General features: G+C 42.6%; 1 protein-coding gene across 2 annotated transcripts in view; it reads left to right on the top strand.

Annotated features, from left to right (window-relative positions):
- LOC147098526 (annexin A5-like) overlaps nucleotides 1-10276 on the top strand; it is a 39448-nt gene extending 29172 nt beyond the window's left edge. For both annotated transcript variants that reach the window (XM_085970322.1, XM_085970321.1), the window contains exons 9-13: nucleotides 2365-2458; nucleotides 2847-2942; nucleotides 4421-4479; nucleotides 6322-6444; nucleotides 8559-10276. In XM_085970322.1, the coding sequence (XP_085826448.1) occupies nucleotides 2365-2458; nucleotides 2847-2942; nucleotides 4421-4479; nucleotides 6322-6444; nucleotides 8559-8618 (432 nt within the window). In that variant the 3' untranslated portion in view covers nucleotides 8619-10276. The remainder of the gene's footprint in view (nucleotides 1-2364; nucleotides 2459-2846; nucleotides 2943-4420; nucleotides 4480-6321; nucleotides 6445-8558) is intronic.
- Nucleotides 10277-20677: the final 10401 nt, after the last annotated feature.

Below are 20677 nucleotides of genomic sequence, written 5' to 3'. Positions count from 1 at the left end.
TGGAATTCCTCTCCGAGGTCTCTCCCAGAGGCCGGTGCGCTATGCTGCCATGTCCCAGGGGCGTAGTTAGTGCGAAGCGTCCCCATGGATCACGTGAGCAACAGGCTGCCAATCGGAGCAGGGAATGCTCCAGTCATAAGTCTTGACGGACCTGTCAACATATAAATGCTGAGGCTGTAAAACTGCACTTTACCTTCAAATAAAATTTTTTTTAAATCACACTTTTTAAATAAATTTATAAATGACATTAAATAACTCTTTTAAACAAAAATTTAAATTTTTAGAAAATTTTATAAAAAAAGGGCTAAAAATAAACTTGCTTTTAAAGTAAAAAAAAACCTGTGGGGGAAAACATGTTTTAATTTTAAATAATTGACCACTTACCTTTGCAAATGAAGTCCTTACAGCTGCTTTTTACATTTCTAAAATGTACAGACTTACCCGCACGTTAAAACCTGGAAAAAAAAAAGGAAGTTCAACGTGCACGCGCAGACTCCAGTGTGCACGCGTTCGACTTCTGAACCCCTTGGTTCAGAGGATCAGAAGTGCCGGTTTCCCGCACATGCGTAGTGCATGCAAGATTCCAGCACTTCCATCGGGTCCATGTGTGAGTACTCTGTCTGTACTCGCGCGTTGGGACCCGAATTTCTGGGCCTCTTTTTTTCTCTCTCTCCACAGATGCTGCCTGGCCTGCTGAGTATTTCCAGCATTTTCTGTTATTTTGGAATGCCATTCCTAGTTATCCACCCTCAATTTTTCATCCATTAAAATTAAGATGGAACATTGTGGATGGGACCTGTGGATTCCTGATGTACACTCCCTGCAAGTGTCTGCACATTCATAGAATTTACAATAATGTTCTTCACTTTAAGATTATAATCACACAATGCCCATGAATTGCAGTGTCTTTCATAATCACAAGTTTAAAATTGTATAAGATAGGAAGTTAAAATGTCCTGTCCTGCAGATTAGTTCCTGTGATCTATAACTGGATGTTCTGACTGGCTGTGGTTGCATTCTGTTTTATAATTATCATTATAGTGATCTGTTGCCTTAATGAGGCCTTGTGTACCATTTCAATGTAGCCTAAACAATTGGTTTCCATTGCAATAATGTGGCCTGACATTTAATGAGGTGTTCAGTTAGTTGGCTAGCCTTGAATTATGGGTCCTGGTATCTTTGAATAATAAAGTTGCAGTCAATATGGTCTGTCTGTCCTTTAATTTGTGAAGACTAGCTTCAAGGTTTTGTGAACTCTTTTTTGCAAAATTTTTTTTAACACTTGTACTAAGTCTTTCACATTTATTAAGCAACAATGTAAATGGTGGTGTGGGAGGGAGGCTCTAGTTTAATTCTACATGATCTGGTGGCTCCAATTGTAGCTGGAATGCTACAAGAAGTTGACCAACAGGCCCCACATCTCCCTATGGGAGAAGAATGCTGGGGGTGGGGAATGTCCCTGATCCACTCTTGCACGATTGGCAGCTGAGGACTGCAGATGCCTAGGATCCGGTTGACTGGCTGCTAATCTTGCTGTAGATCAGACCTGGCCCAGAAACTCTGGGAAAGTAGAGAGGGTCATGTGTTTCCAGGATACACTGCAGGAACCAGACCAAGATTAGGATCAAAGAGCTTGGACCCCCCCACCACCAAGGACCAAGTCAATATGGTCCCAATCTGGACTCCAATTGAAACCACATTGGTCAACAGGGCAAGTCTACCAGGAATGGACACCCCATCAAAATCACAAGGGGAAATAGACCCTTTGGGCACATAAGCACAGCTTTTATACCAGCTATAAGCATGGAGGTACCTGCCCAACTGTCCCTTTGACTCAGCAGACCAAAAAAAAGGGCTGGTTGTCTGCTAGGAGTCTCCAGATCCAGCTACTGAGAAATTTACACCTGGGGAATTTCTGTTTATCCAGTAGATCTCTCCCCATAGGGATATACCTTTTATTAACCAAGTCTAAAGAACTAGGGTCCAGATTTGGGAGTCTCAATTATCCACATGGGTACTGCCTGCCCTTGCTTGGCACAAGAGACCTAAAGAGCTGAGTGGGGAACAAACAGTAATAGTGGACTGAGAATTATGCACACTTACAATGCAAATACACACCCCCATTTTCTAGAGTTTGTAGTGAGTTCAATTGGATGTCCTGCTGAAAGGTAACATCGTGTTTGATTATTTATTGACCAGAGTGGGATGGTAGGTGTGCAGCAACACGTCCAAATTTAACTTGTCATAACCACTGACTTATAACTACTTTACAAAGCTATCTCTCGTATGAATAAAAGTGAGCATTAACTGTTTTGCATGGATGATTATTTTACATTAAAATGTTGTATTTTTGGAAAAAAACAGGCTCTTTATGAGGCTGGTGAAAATGCCTGGGGCACAGATGAAGGAAAGTTCATTGCCATTCTCTGTTCCAGGAGCGTCCCTCACTTGTTGGCAGGTAATGACCGTGTTTCTCCCAAACTTGGAATAGATTGCTATTCTGTAATCTGAGGGCACAAATTGAATGAGGATCACTGATTGGAGTGAGCAGCAGAGCCGTTGGATATTGTAGACAAGTGACTGCGCTAATGTAATTAATTGGGTCAGCCAGTAATTATTGAGGAGCAACACTTTTTTTTTATTAAAGCTCCCAATTTTACTATTCATTTCAAAAATATTGTGCATATTCACAAATGCTATGGTTTGCAAAACTTGTTCTAACTTGAATGTATTTCCAGTAATGCAAATCCAGTTTTGGTAGAAATATTAGTGTACAAAACCAGTATGCCCAACATTTTAATTTTTTCATGATTTATAATCACTAACATTTTATTTCATGCATATAGTATTTGATGAGTACCAGATGATAAATGATATTGACCTTGAAGACAGCATTGGGAGTGAATGTTCTGGCAATCTGCAGTGTGTCCTGTTGGCTATTGGTAAGACACCAACTGTTTCTTTCTGTAGGGTCTCGGGAGTGCCGTGATTGGGAGTTATGGAGTCTGACAGTTAACTGTAGCTGAGTTCTTTATATTTTGAATGGGCTGTATTTTCCGATCGGCGGCTTCCTGTGTGCAGAAGCCTCCGATCTGGGAAAAAATCTACGCACTTGCCAGAGGGCTCCCAGGTCCGGACACTTCTGCTTCTGGGCCTCCAACTCCAAGTTGCGCAGGGCCCATGTATCCCAGAGGCGTATGTGATTCACTTCACATGCCTGAAACCAGCATTTCTGATGTCCCTATGGGTGTGTACACAGCACGTGTACACCTGTAGGTATAGGAATATCTGGCCCAATGGATTTTTGTTTGGCATATTTGAATGAGGATCCGTTTGAAGCATTCAGACAGAATTGGAGATACTTGATTTTAAATGGGGAGCCCACACTCTAGAAAGCAGTAAGCAGCAAAAGACAATTTGCTGCAACAAACCAATCTCTCCTTCCAAGGACCATGTTCCAACTGTGGCTCCGTGGTAGTGTGTGCTCCCCTCGAGTCAGTAGGTTGAGAGTTCAAACTGAGGCCCTGTCTCATTTAAATAATCCCATTGGCGCCTTCAAAAAGAGCAGGGAGATTCTCCCTAGTGTCCTGCCCAATATTTAACAACTATAAAAAATGAGAGATTCTAGTCAATATGGGACCTTGCTGTGAATAATTTGACTGCTGCATTTCCTACATTACAACAGTGACTACATGTCAAAAGTAATTGATGTCCTGAGGTTGCAAAAAGCACTATATAAATGCAATTTTGTTCTCTCCCATTTTAATTTTCTGAGGAATGAAGTATTCTTTACCTCACACTGGAGTTTTGCTTCATTCACTTTATCTGCTGTACTGTTTACTTTCTTGGCCATTAGTGTTTCTTCTTGCAACTCTTTTTTTTCCCCTATTCCCTTTAATTCTTTTTTTTGCTTTGTTATTCCTTCCTGATTCCTATTTTGTGGTGTCTATCTGTCTCAATTTCTTGGTTTTTAGCTCTGCCTCATCTCCCTTCTGTGTGGCTCACACTGTTTCTTGGTACTCCATGATGTCTATCTCTTAGCTTTTGCTAAAATTCAGATTATGCTGAAAAGTAAAGCTGCGCACACTTTTTCCCCACTTGGTTTTCTTTTTTTAAATTGGGTGGGGGAGACCTGTTTTACATTGTTCTCTGGTTAAAATTTCCCCCAATGGGTGAGACTTCTGATGTATCAGACCAGGTATATTGAGATTCAGCCTATTTAATTATAGGTTACAAGTTATTTTGCAGAAATTATATCCTTTATCCCAAACTAGATCCTGTAACATTTGAATCTTAGTACTGCTTAAATTGTATTTAGATGGCAAGGGTTGGCATGAATCTTTACATTTTGAGGAGACAATATTTTGACATTTCAATGATTTGTTGTTGCAAGTATTTCAAATCCTTTTTTTTCCCTCAGTCAAATGTGTGAAGAATACACCAGCCTATTTTGCAGCGAAGCTTTATCATGCTGTGAAGGTATGCCATTTTTACCTGCTACTTTTTTGGCAGCATATTTGTTTGTCAAACAATTGGTTTCCCCCTCAAACTCTAGCATCTTGCTGTTGAAGCTTGCAATCTGATGGGTAGTCCCTCCTGTCTTTCTCCACTGCAAACCTTTTATGGCTCTCTATCAATTTAGCCACAATTTATTTCTCCTCGGGATACTGCTTTCTGGAAATTTGGGTCTGACCACGCACCAAGTCTCCATCACCCCTGTGCTCGCTGACCTACATTGGCTCCCAGTCTGGCAATGCCTTGATTCTGAAATTGTCATCCTTGATTTTCAAATCCCTCCCCGCACCCCATCTCTAACCTCCTCCCGGATCTCTAGCCTCTTGTGCATCTCTAATTTTCATCGCTCCACCATTGGTGGATTCTGTGTCTCTCAACTCTCCTTAAAACCTGCTTCTTTGACCAAGCTTTTGGTCACCTGCCCTGGTGTTTCTTTTGGCTTGGTTTTTTGAGGGTGGGGGTGGGAACGGTGTTGCCAGCCCCAAACCAGGTGGCCCTGCTGATCTTTATGACCAAGCCTCAATTAAATAAATATTCCTGGAGTTGAGCCTGAATCTGGGTGGTGGGTGGAAATGGGAATTTGGTGGCAGGAGGCCACAGCTGGGATCCATGGGAACGGTCCCTGGCAGTCAGTGGGGAAATGGGGTCTGGAGGTGTATGTGGGAAGGGTGAGAGAAGTCAGTCGGCAGGGAATGTGTTCTACCATGATCAGCAGGAGACCCAAGGATTCCTTGCAGAGTCTGGGGGAGCACTCCTGCTTCTGGCCCATGAGGAGTTCTGACAATTTAAGTTACCCTGGCCAGTTGGCCCCTCCCCCTGTGGTTCTGTTTGGCTCCACACAGTGCAGGACACCCCCTGACTCTTCGTGTCACGTTGCGACATCATTAGGCCGTGATTTTGAATTTAAAGTAAGCCCCCACCTGCCTGCAGCAGGAACCTCCGTTGACCTGCAAGTTGGCGAAGATGAAATGGTGTCTAGCGGGACCAGAGCAACCTCTGGTCGATAAGTTACTCTGACCTAATGCACAATTCTTGCTGGCAAAGTGGGTTAAAATCCAAGCCTTTATCTAAAGTTTGAATCATCAGAAACATCTAAATTTCTGAAATAATCTAAATTTCAGAGATTATGGGGTCCTTGTACAAGAACCAGTTGGCATGCAAGTACAGCAAGCAATTGGGATGGCAAATGGCATGTTAGCCTTTATTGCAAGGGGTTTGGAGTACAATAGTAAGGAAGTCTTGCAACAATTGTATAGGGCTTGGGTGAGACCACACCTGAAATACTATGCACCGTTTCGGTCTCCTTATCGGAGATAGGACCTACATGCCTTGGGGGGGGGGGGCGGTACAATGAAGGTTTGATTCCTGGATGAGGGGGCTGTCCTGTGATGAGAGCTTGTGTAGAATGGGCCTATACTCACTTGAGTTTAGAAGAATGAGATGATTTCATTGAAACATACAAGATTCTGAGGGGGATTGACCGGGTAGATGCTGAGGTTGTTCCCCTGGCTGGAGTGTCTAGAACTAGGGGGTATAGTCTCAAGATAAGGGGTTGTCCATTTAAGACAGACATTTCTTCTCTTGGAGGGCTGTGAATCTTTGGAATTCTCTACCCCCAAGGATTGTGAATGTTGAATATATTCAAAGCTGAGATCGATTAGATTTTTGGACTCTAGGGGAATTGAGGGATGTGGAGTTAATGTGGAAGATCGGCCATGATTTTTGAATAGCAGAGCAGGCTCAAGGGGCCAAATGGCCTACTCCTGCTCCTAATGTGTTCTGAAGTTGTGTTTTTTTTTTAACCAGGGTGCTGGCACAGATGACCACACTCTGATCAGAATTATGGTCTCTCGATCTGAAATTGACATGGTGCAGATCAAAGAATTTTATGAAGCGAAGTACGATGTGACCCTCCATTCTTCAATTGAGGTATGTCTTTGATTTAACATTTCCTCTTGTGGTCGTGGGGGCAGGGCATGGTGAAGAGGTTGTCTGTTGCTTCAATGAGGTAGTCTTTACTTTCTGAACAAATGTAACTTTGAGAAGAAAGCTGGCCCTTGCACTATTTGTAGAACAGATGTTTTGTACAGGGTTGTAATGGCTAGTGTGGGGAACCTCGTATGGTGCAGTGGGGGCACTCTTCTGAAATTGGAGGGGCGGGGTTAAAGCACATTGGGCCATATATTCTAATCCCTACTGCTATGTACGCACCCGTAGGGACATCGGAAATGCTGGTTTCAGGCATACACAGTGCATGTGCTGAAAACCGGCATTTCCGATCTGGCAAGAATGCTCTTGACAGATTGGACGCCTGCCTTGGAGAAGGGCCTCTGCGGGGGGGGAGAGTTCCGCTTTCTGCAGAACCTCCGCCTGCTGAAAACCCTTAGAAATCTTACGCCTGGTAAAAGCAGGTGTAAGGCCTGCTTTTACCAAGACAAGAAGTGAAGTTTTAAAATTTTTTCACTCTTCCAAAAGGAAGTTTATTTTTAGCCCTGAACTTTTTATTGTAATTTCAACTAATTTTAAAAAGGTGATTTTTTATTTAAAAAAAAAATTATTTAATGTTTTTGGGGTGATCTCTAGTCATATTTGACAGGTCTCTGTTTAGTGTAATGAAGGGAGATTCTCTTCTATTGGCTCCCCATGGCCCACGTGATCCCAGGGATGCTTGTGAATTACCTGCACCTCTGGGATACGTGGGTCCTGCGCACTGAGTTTGGAGAGGTCCAGGATTGGAAGCGTAGGTGCCTCTGGAGCCCTCGGGTAAGTTTGTAGATTTTTCCCGATTGGAGGCCTCTGCCCACAGGAGGCCTCCGATTGGAAATATGGCCCATTGTTGCGCTTTACTCTGACCCAAGAGTTCTGAATGCTGTGACGTGTGTGGTAGCAAGGTATTCTGTTTCCTAGAACCGGCATCCATCACCTTAAAGTCTATAATAAATTAAAATACCAAAACCTAAAGGGGCACTAACTTCATGGAAATGTTCTTGACCTGCCTTTTATTTTTCATTTGGGAGGCAGAAGAATCAAAAATATGATTCCATCATTTGTGATCGTGTACAAATGTTAGGACGATGTGTTTGTGTGACTTGCTTTACTTTGGCTGAAATATCTCTAAGATGACACCTCCCTTCAAAAGTTGTTTGTTAAAAAAGGGAAATTTATATTTCATGTGACTATTTCTCAGACTTTGTTAATTGCATCAATGCAGGCTGCACAGTACAAGAGTCCAATCATTCGCACAAAATATTCGCAACCCAATTATGCTTGTCGGCTGCTGTGCCAATTACACTTTGTTCTAATTCTGTCAAATAAGGAATTACTTCATTGCCACATGTTTGTTCACTTGGGTTGAACTCTGCCTGGGGAGGCAAACCAGACAAATACTGGATTTTCGCATGTATTGATACTAGCTGTTGTAGACAAAGCACAAATCTTGACGGTGGATGTAACTTTAATATAATTGTCTTATCAGTTTTTTTTTCTAACTACTTTAAAAATGACAACATATATATCCCAGCTCATTGGCCTGGGATGAATTTTTTAAAGTTTGCTTCGCTGGTATGAAGACTGCCTCGCCGAGATGGTTTCACACCCCTGCCAGAATTCAGTGTGACTGATCAGACACTTTTTTTATACTTGCTGTCTGCATTGATGCAAAGTCAAGATCCTTTGCATTGACAGTTGATAGAAATAATTTTTAATTTTTTGTTGTTGTCTCCAGCAGTGTCTTGGTGGTGGTTAATATTGTGCGTAACTGCCAGTTGGATTAATGTGCATACACTAAAGATATAACTGGTCAATTATGAACAATGTATTGTGTGTGCAAAATAAGCTCCTGGAAATGTGAAGATTTGTTGAATTGAACTATAAGTCACAGGAGAAATGATCTGTGTCCTTGGTGTTGTACCCATGAGTGTGGCGGAGTCTGTTGTATCCTCCACTCTCCTGGCTGCAGAAGCAAGGGAATCGAACCGAGTGGAGAGGAAGGAGCTTACTTGAGTACTTTCTTAACAATTGATGTTCATTATTTCTACCTACAGGGAGATACAGGTGGAGATTATAAAGACACTTTAATAAAGCTTTGTGCTGGCAATGATTGAAGGTTTCCTCGCAGACCTGGGAATGGACCACAAGACACATGTTTTGTATTTTTATTAGTCACTTTCTATATAGCTTAAATACTGATCAACAATCCTGCTGCTTTACATTATTACTGTTTGCAATAAATAGATTATGACAGACTAACAACTGCAATACTCTAAAATTGAGGATGCACTCAAACACCTGTTAAATTTAGAAAATGCTTAAACAAACCATATAAATTTGTTCAGAGTGTCTCCCACCCTCATGATCTCATTTTTTGGTGGAATTTTACTTTGCCTAATTCATTGTCCCAACTAACTGGTATTCAACTTCATGACACCAACCAGAATTGAAAAGGATAGACATTCTGTGACATGATGACTTATTTGAGTCTAATGAAATCAAATTTGTGATGTGTCTCCAAACTGTTCTGCTCTGATTTATTGCACATTCCATTTAAACAATACAGGCAGAAAAGTCCATGAATTTCTTTTGATTCAGCATTGAGCCATGATTCAACCTACTCATGCTGTGTTCTATAATTAACCTTTTCATGTACACTACCCTTATTTAAAATTGAATAGGATATAGATTAATAACTCGTGTATAAACCTCCCAAATGCTAAGTTGTATGATCAAAGTGCAAAACAAATTATGCTGATAGAGGTTCTAAACCATTCCCCCTTGGCTTCCACACAATGTTGTTGCCTTATTTGTTTCCAAATATCTAGATGGACTCAACCCACAGTGCTGTTATGAAGTCTTTTTATATCTTCCTCCAAACTATGACTATGTAATGAGTCAGCCCTTTAAGAAAGCCCAAACCCTAACCTTTATTTAACTTTTCTTTACAAAGGATCCCAATATAGATTTCCCCCAAGAGACTGCACATGGAACAACTTCATTGCCCAATTTATGTGGAAAGCCAAGGAACCTCAAACTCTGCTGAACTGTCACTGCTTTCTAGAGGTGGCGGAGGCAATTGTAACCTAACCCACCAAACAGGAACTGACTGCATTGGGCACATCACTGGTTTTCCACCCCACCCAGTTTTCTGTCCATTGAAGCCAACGGGTGAGGTCTAGAGCTGGCATTCTACCCAATCTTTCCTGCCCAGCGAGTTGGTTTAAAATTACACCCTGGCAGTCTCATTCCTTAACTTGTACACTAGAGAGAAACCTACTAAAGTAGACTTTATATTGTTGCATGCACAATAACCAACTTGAAATATTTATTATACCATAGACAGGAGTGTTGTACTTTTTTGTCAATGAGCCCTGGCCGCAAAGCTGGATACCCTCTGTCACAATGCAGAATGTCATGATTGACCAATCTGAAAAGCCTAGTAGTGGGATTAACAATGGTAATGGGAGATGCAAACTGTGGGCATGACACAAACAGGAAAGATTTCAAAGGATAGCAAAAGCAAGTTATGCATATTTAACAAATTGTTTGAGTACACTCAAAGCTGAGACCCACTTTGGGTGTTTGATGCTTGTTGAAACCACTCCTGATTTCATGCTCCTAGTTTGTTATCCATTTGATCTTGTTCATAATGTATGTATATTGTACAATGTCAGAAGTTGGTTATTCCTTGGATCTATAATCTATATACTAATTCATCCCATGTAATGTTGCTCCCAGAGAAAAATAAAACAAATCTTCCACCCTGGAATTATTGCTCTTGTTCTTCTATGTTCTCTAATTCATCCTGTGTTAGCATCTCCAACTTAGTGTCTTTGCTCTTTCTCTCTATGCCTTTCAGAGTTATTTTCAGTGTGTTGTTCAACTCTGCCTATCTTTGTCTTCTACTTCCCTGTGCCTCATGTCTCTTCTAGATGTCTCCCAATCTCTCTCTCTGCAGCTCTCCCACATTCTGTGACTGGTGGTCTCTGTTTATGTGCCTTGCCTTTTTTTCTTGGCAGTCTAGAGTATGTAATGCAGCAGGATGGTTAGTGGGTGGCAGGGTCAGGACTGTTTCTCCAAGAGCTGTTGGTAAAGGTGTGGATGAGAGAAAGTGGGGACCTGGGGATTGAAACTCAAAGGCTGAGGGGCCCAAGTTTGGCACGTGGGTAACAGCAGATGGAGCCCCATGAAATAACGAGGGCTGGGGTTTGTAAGAAAGTTGGGCTTCGCAATTGACAAACTTTTTACAAAGGAAAGGCACTACATCAAGTCTCATTCTTCCTAGACTTCTCGTATAGGGCTAGGGAAGAATGATGCTTGACTCGGCTCCTGGACTGTCTTGCATTTAACCAAGACTTGATCATGAATTTAATTTACTAACTCTTGGATAGGTTACCCTCAAGGTGTTGAGTGAGTGAATGATCTCTTGTCAAATCATCAAAGAAGCAGCCAAGACTGCAAGTCATGCACGAAACACTTGGTTACAAATTACAACTTGAGCATTCATGTACCAAACTTTTAATAAATGTGCATAAGTGTTAAGTTATTTAGCAGTTGAACAGCAAACTTGTTAATGGACAATTATTTAACAATGAGTAACAGGCAATTCAGTGTATTTCTGTGTAAATCAGCACTAACTGAGCATTAACTATAGCAGTGACCAGGGTCTGAGTTTCTAAATTGGAGAGATTACTTTGAGTAATTTCTTAGATAGCTGAGTCATTTCTTGGATAGCTGAAAAATTATTTAACAGCTTTGAGCAGCTAGTCTATCAAATAGGACCGTGTGATTAACAATGTTCACAGCTTACACGACCTTGTCTTTGAGCTCTGTGGTTGAGTCAATCTCCTTTCCTGGAACACTGGCATTAGCTTCCAAAGTGAATTGATGACCCTCCTTTCAGCAGTGGGGATCTGTTCCACTTGGATCGTCCTGTAAAAATTCGCAATAATTTAGAGTTCTGAAGATCAATTTTTTTGATTAAAGAATCCCTGGGCGATGTGCTTTTAAATTTCCAGGGATAAAAATGGCTGTCACCACATGGCTGAAGACACAGGACAATGCTTTGTTTACAAAGCAATTGAATGCTATTAGCATGTTTGTATATTGAGTGGATACATCTAAACTGCAGAAGAGACTTTTGTACCTTGAATGGGAAATGTTTAACAATTGAATGGGTTTTAAATCACCCAGCACTGGACAATAGGGCTGTTGCTTGCTTTTGTTTCAGCCCAGGGAGCTCCAGAAGACACACTAACCCAGTCTAACCACTGAGTTAGCCAATCACAGCTTTCTCTTGTGTATTGGACCCTTTGGGTGGGGAATTTTGCACACAGCCCTTGAACGGCAGGGGCCTCACCAGGTATAAAGATAGATGCTGAGAAGCTATCTGGCTCTTAATTCGCTGGACCACAGGTGAGCAGGGTGTTCTGACTCCTCAACAAGGCAACCTAGCAGGAGTTTGGGGTGGTGATTTAAGGGAATTGCTAAGATTGCTTAAATAACATTGTAGCCATTGTATCCCTTGTTTTTTGCCGTCTGCAACCCCGTTATATAGTTTTACTGTGTTCGTGTGCCATAGTTTATTCTTTGGATTGTAGTTTATTTAGGTAATAAAACTGGATATTTTTCTCATCCAAATCACTTGTTCCATTTTAAAATCATTTAATTATAAGTTTCCCCCACTCAGAACTAAAGGAGGGGTAGCGATTCAGAACCGCTGTTTTAAAATTGGTTTTATTGGAATTGGTCTGAGTGCAGGCAAAGGCTGCAAGACCAGGAAAATTACTTTAAACCAGTTTAAAGAAGCCCCCAACCCTTACAGTCCGTACTGACTGAACTCTACTTATGCACAAGTGATAATGGCCTGGGTTTTCCGGGGTCTGTGGCCGTAAGTGCCTTGCAAGTTCTGCGTTTACGCACCAGCTGTGCTGCATCTTGACAGATCCTCTGCATCCCCTGGAAATGGACATTCGCTGGTGGCGAGGTTGCCCAGCGAATGCCCATAAAACTCTTCAGCCTGGTAAAAGCAGGCGTTGGGCTGTTTACCAGCATAAGGGTGAAAATTTTTTTTTTTTAATGTTAACATTCAAAAACCTGAAGTTTTGGCCCCTTAAATGGTCAAATTTATTTTTCAAAAAATTTAATTTGTTTAAAATGTTTAATGAAATTGTATTAATTTTAAACATGTAATTTTTTTAATTTCCAGGTTGTGTACATGTATTTTTTGGGTTATTCATGCTTATGGGGATTACATATGCAAATGGTATCCCCATAAGGGTAATGGGAATCCTGTTTCTGATTGGGGCAGCTCACATGATCCGGGGGGCGCTTGTGAACCGCCTGGGATGTGTGGGCCTCTGCTCAGGCCTACACACGAGGCCCAGGAGCGCGAATCTCCGTGGATCCAGGTAGGTGTGTAGATTTATTGTGGTTCAGGGGCATCCCGCCTGCTGGAAGCCTCCGACTGCAAATTCAGGCCTGATAACTGAGCTGGCTTCACGCTCGTCTTACTCTGACCTCTGGCTCTCAAAGTTAAGCGACACTTTTCTTTGCCTGAAACTGGTTGTTACAGCCTCAAGCTAACTCGATGTTTTACTGAGGGACCGCTCCCTCCGTGACACCCTAGTCCACTCCTCAATCACCCCCAACAGCCCTTCACCTGGCACCTTCCTGTGCAAGCACAGGAGATGCAACACATGCCCTTTTACCTCCTTCCCTTCCCACTGTCCAGGGCCTCAAACGCCCCTTCCAGGTGAAACCGCAATTTACTTGTACTACTTGCAATCTAGTATACTATATTCGCTGCTCACTATGCAGTCTCCTCTACATTGGGGAGACCAAACCCAGATTGGGCGACCGCTTTGCGGAACACCTCCGTTCACTCCGTAAGGATGACCGAGCTTCCAGTCGCCTGTCACTTTAATTCTCCACTTCGCTCCCACTCTGATCTCTCTCTCTCTCTCTCTCTCCTCGGCCTATTACATTGTTCCAATGAAGCTCGAGGAACAGCACCTCATCTTTCGATTAGGCACTTTACAGCCTTCCGGACTCAATATCGAGTTCAACAATTTCAGATGATAATCCGTGCCCCCATTTTTCATGCAGTATGATTTTTTGTCATTCCCATTTGCAACATTTTCACAGTATGTTCTTTCAATTCCTTCCTCCCCTCCTAAACGCTTCCCCCTTTCCTCCCCCCCCCCCCCGAGTCTCTGCACCTGCTTAATATCTGTTACATTTCCAGCTTTTTCCAGTTCTGATGAAGGGTCCCAGAGCTGAAACGTTAACTCTTGTTTCTCTCTCCACGGATGCTGCCTGACCTGCTGAGTCTTTCCAGCATTTTCTGTTATTTCGATGTTTTACTCCTTTGTCCTAATGCTCTATTTGTAAAGGCAACTTTGTCTCTGCTATGTAAAGGTTCTTACAAAGAAGCTAAGTGAATTAATGGGGAGATTCCCACTCCCACAAAGACCAGGCTTGTGCTCTTTATAAAAAATAAAATAAAAAAAAAATACTCCAGACTTTCGTCATCTGCTTTCCCTGTTGACTACCGATTGGCTCATACTGATCAACCTGAGGGGTGCAGAACCCTTTTTTTTATATATATTTTAAAGGGAGTTGATCCTGCATTTCACCTAATCAATCAGGATGATGCTGGTGCCAGGAAGTCTTGGGGCCCCCCCCCCCCTTCTCTCAATCAAATCTCTAAGCATGGAGACTTGTGAATGTCATTGAGTCACTGGGTCTGGTTTCTTCCCAGCGAGGCAGACTTTGTATCTGATTTTTCTGATGTTGCAATTCTCGTTTTCTTTTCACACCAATGGGAAAAGGTGAGATCTTTGTTCCATTTGGTTTCTGTCCCCAGAGGCCTGACCTAGGGATGATGGGATCTCCTAATAAATGTCCAGTATAAACACAGATTTTCTTGGTGCAAGTAACCTAAAGGTTTTATGGCTATAATTAGTTATGGCCTTTTAGCTTGGATTTTATGGCTAAATTATCTGGGGAAACTCCATGGCCAAAAGGCCGGGTGATGGTTAACCTTGCTTGGGTTTACTAAAAGCCATTGCCCAGCATTCCGTTAAACAGCTGATTTCTATTTTGTGATCAGCTTTCAAGCTAAAACTCCACTTCAGGCACATTTTAGGGGATTTCTGCTTCAGGTAATTTGCAAGACACTGTCTCCATCCAAAATAACAACAGACAATGCAGTATTTTGCTATTAGATTACTGTCTCCATCGATGTAGGTACAGTCAAATCTGTAGGAACGGTGAGACCATTAGTATGAATGAGGCTTGAGAGGTCCTGGCAGCATTGGGAATGGGGAAAATGAGGCCTCTGATCACAGTCAGGGGAGAGAAAGTTTGGGAGTGTTTAGGCATGCCGGGGATTGAGAATGTGGGGGTGAAGAGCTAAGCGGAAGCTTGGGTTCCCCTCTCTCTCTCTCTCTCTCTCTCTCTCTCTCTCTCTCTCCTTCCTCCCCCACCCCCCCCCCCCCCCCAACCACTGATGGTCATCCTTCTGAGATCCCAGTCATGACGCATCTAGTTCCTCAGATTCCGGGTCATAAACAGCTGAAATCTTTATGGCCTCCTCTAACTGCAGAGATCTTTTGGGGAAACTGGAAATCAGCTAACTGTGTTTCCCAAGGCAATGATTGAGATTTATAGTTTATTTCAAGTTCAGTCCAGGGTGGCAGTAATAGGCAAAAGACAAGAGCTCCCAGGGTGCTTCACCAGGCCCTGAAGCACCGACTTGACCACTAGCATTGTGGGTAGTATATTCTCAATCCTAAACTTGAGGAGCTTTCAAAGAATTAGTGACTCCGACAACACCCAGACTCAAAGACCAGTTTGGGGATTAAAGCTCTGAAAATGGAGCAGAACGTGCATCTGAGGACTTGTGCAGGTGAGAGCTGTTTTTGTTATTGGAACATGGAATAGGTGAGTTTATTGGCAAACTTTTCACAACCAATCGGTTTTGTCTGTTTCAGATGAGGTGGGTGGGGCATTCAGAGTTCGAATGAATTTTTTCAGGGATTTGATTGTTGTGCCAATTACTCGTTCATTGAATTCTTTTACTTTTCTAAAGAGACTTGGTGACTTTTTTTAAAACAGACATGGAGGAGTTTGGAACTGTAATAACCTGGGAGGTTATGAGTAACCTGATCCACCAGGTGGTGCTGTGGCAATTGCTCTCCTGAGTTAAGTCTGATCTGTACTGGTTGTAGTCTTTGTTTTTGCTGCCTCATGGCAGAAGCTTTTATGTGCAAGTGTTGATTAAACCATGTTAAGGAGTTAACCTGTGTCTGTCTCCATCTATGGCCACCTCAAGATACCACAGGAACTGTGTAACTCATTTGCTCTTTGAGCATGCAACTCGCAACCACAATGTCATTGTTTTATTTTCTGCAAACAATGAATTTATTCAAGTGATTTCTTATTTCTTCTTTCCAGTTACTGTCTGGCGGTGCACCGTTCTAAACAGCTCTGTCTTATACTTGATGTAAAATGGGTTCCTCGCTGAAATTGTTCTCCTGATCACTCGCAGACATCTAGTATTAAAACTTAAATTGGTCTTTCATTTTAAAATTAAACCGCAGCGACAATTAATGTAGCTGATGTGCATGTGACTAATTGCAAATAATGGATGCGTAATGTCTCTGACTTAGTAAATTCAGGCAGTATTTCTGTCTAATGTGGTTTGCCAACTCGTTTGTTTGAATAATATTTTGCCCCACTAGTTAATTGAATACTTAATGAGACAGGGCAGAAAGCTACCATTACAACACAGGTGACTGAGAGCAAGTCAATTCCTTAACCCATCACTAATCAGACTCGGTTAGCTACACAGATCACACCATTACTAAAGCCTCTACATCATGGCCTAGAGTTTCCAATCGGCGCAAGCAGTCTGAAATTGGCCAAACCAGCGCAAAAGATCGCGGAGTTTTAAATGCAAGTTACGTCCAGCAGAAGTAGAGTTTCCACGATCTGGAGCACTGGTTTAAAAAAAAAACAATGCACTGGAAGCCGGACCCGCCCACAAAACTGGCCACCACCCTCCCCTCGGATCGAAATAATGAGCATAGCGTGTTTCCACTAACTCTGACCACTTGAGAAGGCTCTTCAAATTAAGCTTGTTTTCTTAGGCGCACAGGCACCAGCAAGCAGTAAAAATATTAAATTTACTAAGACTGCCTAGTGTACACCAATGACACTAGTAAATGGTTCAGTATAGCTTTTAAGTCATTTTCAGTGATTTAAAATCAGGTTATTCACAGGTGGTGGAATAGACACTCTTACTAAAAATGCTAAGTCTTGTGAGCTGTATTAATAAAACTGCACCAGGTTGCCACTCTTAAATACATCAATGAATATTTTTTAATGCAAGGGAAAAAAAAACAATTACATTCTAATGCGCTGCCCGATTCCACTGGCTCATGGAAGACTTTGCATTTGTGATTATGCAAATGAATTTGGGCAGACCCTTGAACCATAACTTCACTTCAGAGAAGCACTGCAATTTCAAGCACAATTTGCACCCAGTTTGCCAACTGCACCCAAAGTGAAAAATCTACCTTGCAACCTTTTTGGGGATTTTCATCTTCAACATGCATAGTTTTTGTATTGCCATTGAATTAGTAAGTGCAGCTAACTTTCCTAGTTAGACCAAAGGTAAGATAGCTCGCAACCTGTTCTACAGTTCAATTATCCCAATTAGCTTAGCTGGGAACACCAACCAAGACAGTGCTCAGAACATCCTAGATGTTTGGATTAGATGGAAAATCTGGTCCTCATGGTGTGCAGCGTAAGTCTTATCAGGAGTATAACTGACCCATGGCTGGATGGTAAAAATGGCCATCTAAAGCCAGCAGCTCCTCAATTTCTGCATCTCTTATGCATCCCCAATTCCATCACCCCACCATTCCCATTCCTGCCCTTGTTTGAGCCAGGCCTCAGTCATTGCTACTGTATAATAGCCCCATGTGGCAACTTGTGCCTGCAGCTCAGCAGCCTTATTCGATGTGCTCCGTGTCACACTTGCACTCCAAACCCGCCTTTGTCTGCTTTTCATTTCTTCTCTTTCTGGACTACTCTTTATTCTAATGCTGTTTGTCTCTCCTAGTCTTTTATGCACGCACTCTTCCCTGATGTTTCATCCTGACTCCCCTCCCCCCCCTACCAAATTATTTAAAACCCTCCCCCACAGCATTAGTTAACCTTCCTGCGAGGACATTGGTCCCAGCCCTGTTCGGCTGCAACCTGTCCACCTTGAACAGGTCCCTCCTGCCCCAGAACTGGTCCCAATGCTTCAGCAAGCTGAAGCCCACCCACCCACCATTTCTCCAGCCACGCATTAACCTGCTTTATCTTACTGTTCCTATACTCACTAGCAAATGGCACTGGGAGTAATCCAGAGATGACCACCTTTGAGGACTTGCTCTTTAGTCTTCTCCCTAGCTCCTGAAACTCTGTTTGCAGGACCTCAACCTTTTTTCCCCTTATATCATTGGTTCCAAGATGGACCATGACCTCTGGCTGTCCCCCTTCCCCATGGAGAATTTTCTGCACTTGTTCTTGCATGCATTCATTTTGTAATTTTCTTGTCTAACCACTAATTCTGTTTTTTTACAGTATTCGATTGATTCTGTTGCGAAGAGAGTTCATATCCTTGCAGATAACAAACCGTGCATAGTAATCACATGGTGAACACTTGGCTAGCTGAATAATGAGGAACTCCATGTTGTTAACACTGCAAAAGTGCTTTGACTGCTATCTTGTTTTCCTTTCCTCTTTTCACGCTGAGGTATGGGTCACAGGTGCCCGCTGATGCCTTGCTCGAGGGGCCCTTTTTCATCTGTATGCCTAGACAACGAGGTAGGTTTTAACTCTCTCTGCTGGTTGGTAAACTGGCATTGGTGGCTCGGTCGCCCGTTGAACACACTGACCGATATTTTTTCCTTTATTACTACGTTAAAGGTGCTATATAAATACAAGTTGAAGTAGTGCAAAAGGAAAATTGAGCAAGGTCTGTAACAGCCAGTTGATCTACCACCGCCAGCTTTCCAACACCAGTGAGTTTTAGTCGACTATCCAACAGTGGTGAGGGGGGACACCTGAGCTCAGCCTTATCCTGTCCTTCCCTAATGTCCACACAGATGCTTTCCAGAAGGGAGTCATTGGATAGAGATCAGCAGTGAGAACTGTTAAGTCTGTGTGTTCCAGTTGTATTAAGATTAATTACTGACAGACTACAAGAATAAAGTTCAACAGGTCTTTACTAGTTGGAGGTCAGGACTATACTAAATACAATATCACTGCACAGTACTTATATACCGGTGTTCACCACCGGTATTACGTATACAGCAGCCAGAGAAAGTAGTACATCTCTTAAGGTGGAACAGGCTTAAGTTCTCTTAAGGTGGAACAGGTTACATACACCACAATCCTCCCTTTTTAGCTTAAGTCATATCCCCATTTAACATAACATCATAACATATATACATATATAACTTCAGGTATAAACAGTTCAAAGGTTCAGTCTCTCAGGAGGCCTTCTGATTCGGTTTGGATAACGCCTTTCAGTGGTCTCTGATTCTTGTTGCTGAGGTGACTCTTCTTGTTGGTTTCCTATGTATTGGACGTCATCATCAGGTACAGTCCCTGCTGAGGTAGATGCTTCAGGTTCATTAACGTCTTCCACAGTTGTCTCTGTCGCAACCATGGGTTCGACCCTTGCTCTTGATTCTACCAGTTGATCCGCATGACGCCTTATCACATTGTTACCAATATCTACTGTGTACATCAGAGGTCCTTGTCTGGCCCGAATTGTTCCGGACTGCCATTTTTTGTTTCCATAGCCCCTTGCCAACACTGGTTGTCCTACGTCGAAACTTCGAGTGGACTTGTTGTTAATATGCCGGAACTGTTTGTTTTCCACTTCCCTCCGCACATTTGGTTTTAACAAGTCCAACCTGGACCGCAACCTCCTGTTATAAAACATCATGGCAGGACTTTGGTTAGTCACTGCATGAGCGGCGTTTCGATATGCCATTAGGAAATTGCCCACCTTGTGTTGTAACGGAATCTGATCATCGTTCATAGCCTTTATTGCCTTTTTGCCGATGCCACTCCAAAAACCAGCCTATTATACCGGTACAAACCTCTATGCGTCTTGATCGTGAGGTACTGGCGTGACTCCTCCTCAACCTCCATCTGCAAGTACGCCTGCGCCAGGTCTATCTTGGTGAAGTGTTTCCCGCCAGACAACAAAGCAAAAATATCCTCAATCCGCGGAAGCGGATACTGCACAGTGTGAAGCACCAGATTAACGGTGATCTTGAAATCTCCACAGATGCGAACCTTCCCTGGTTCTCCTGGCTTGTTGCTCAAAGGACGTTTCATAACGGGAACAATGGGCGTAGCCCACTCACTCCAATCTACCTTAGACAGTACACCTGAACGTTCTAGCGCTTCCAGTTCCGCTTCTACAGTAGGTCATATTGCATAGGGTACCGGTCTGGCTTTGAAAAATTTTGGTTGTGCATGTTCATCAATCTTGATGTTTGCCGTAATTCCTTTCAGTGTTCCCAGTCCTTGCTGGAATACCTCTTTAGCATCATCCAATATTTTGGACAATCGTTTAGGTTTGACATCTGTTTCCCCGGAATCTACCATTAGTGCTTTTAAGGAGTGCCAGTCCATATTCATTTTCCTAATCCACTCCCGTCCCAGTAGTGGTGGACCTCCTTCAGGTAGCACATATAAGTCCATTACTTGGCTTTCTTCGCCCTTGTGGACCACTTTTACCTCTATCTTTCCGATGGGGTACACTCTTTGCCCCGTGTATGTTTTCAATATAATCTCCGTATCCCGTAGGGGAATATGTTGGAATAACCTTTTGTAATCTTTCTTATTCATGACCGTCAATGCCGATCCAGTGTCCAATTCCATCTTCACTTGGACTCCTGCTATCTGAAGAGTGACCCAAATTGTCTGGAGATCTGCATCCTTACCAACGTTGTGTACTATTAAGCTACCCAGTTCATTACTGCTGGCGTCTGAATCTGACTTCTGTTCGTTCGAACTGGTCTTTGTCACCTTGTGCACCTTTATGTATTTTCCTTGCGGTGACTTTTTGTTGCTGGTCTTCTTTCCTGACCGG

The sequence above is a fragment of the Somniosus microcephalus genome, chromosome 29 (assembly GCF_052327205.1).
Source record: "Somniosus microcephalus isolate GS21.2 chromosome 29, FLI_Smic_1.0, whole genome shotgun sequence".
NCBI classification, from domain to species: domain Eukaryota; kingdom Metazoa; phylum Chordata; class Chondrichthyes; order Squaliformes; family Somniosidae; genus Somniosus; species Somniosus microcephalus.
The sequence above is the reverse complement of the archived record's forward strand: the minus strand, read 5'-3'. Positions and strand labels throughout refer to the sequence as shown.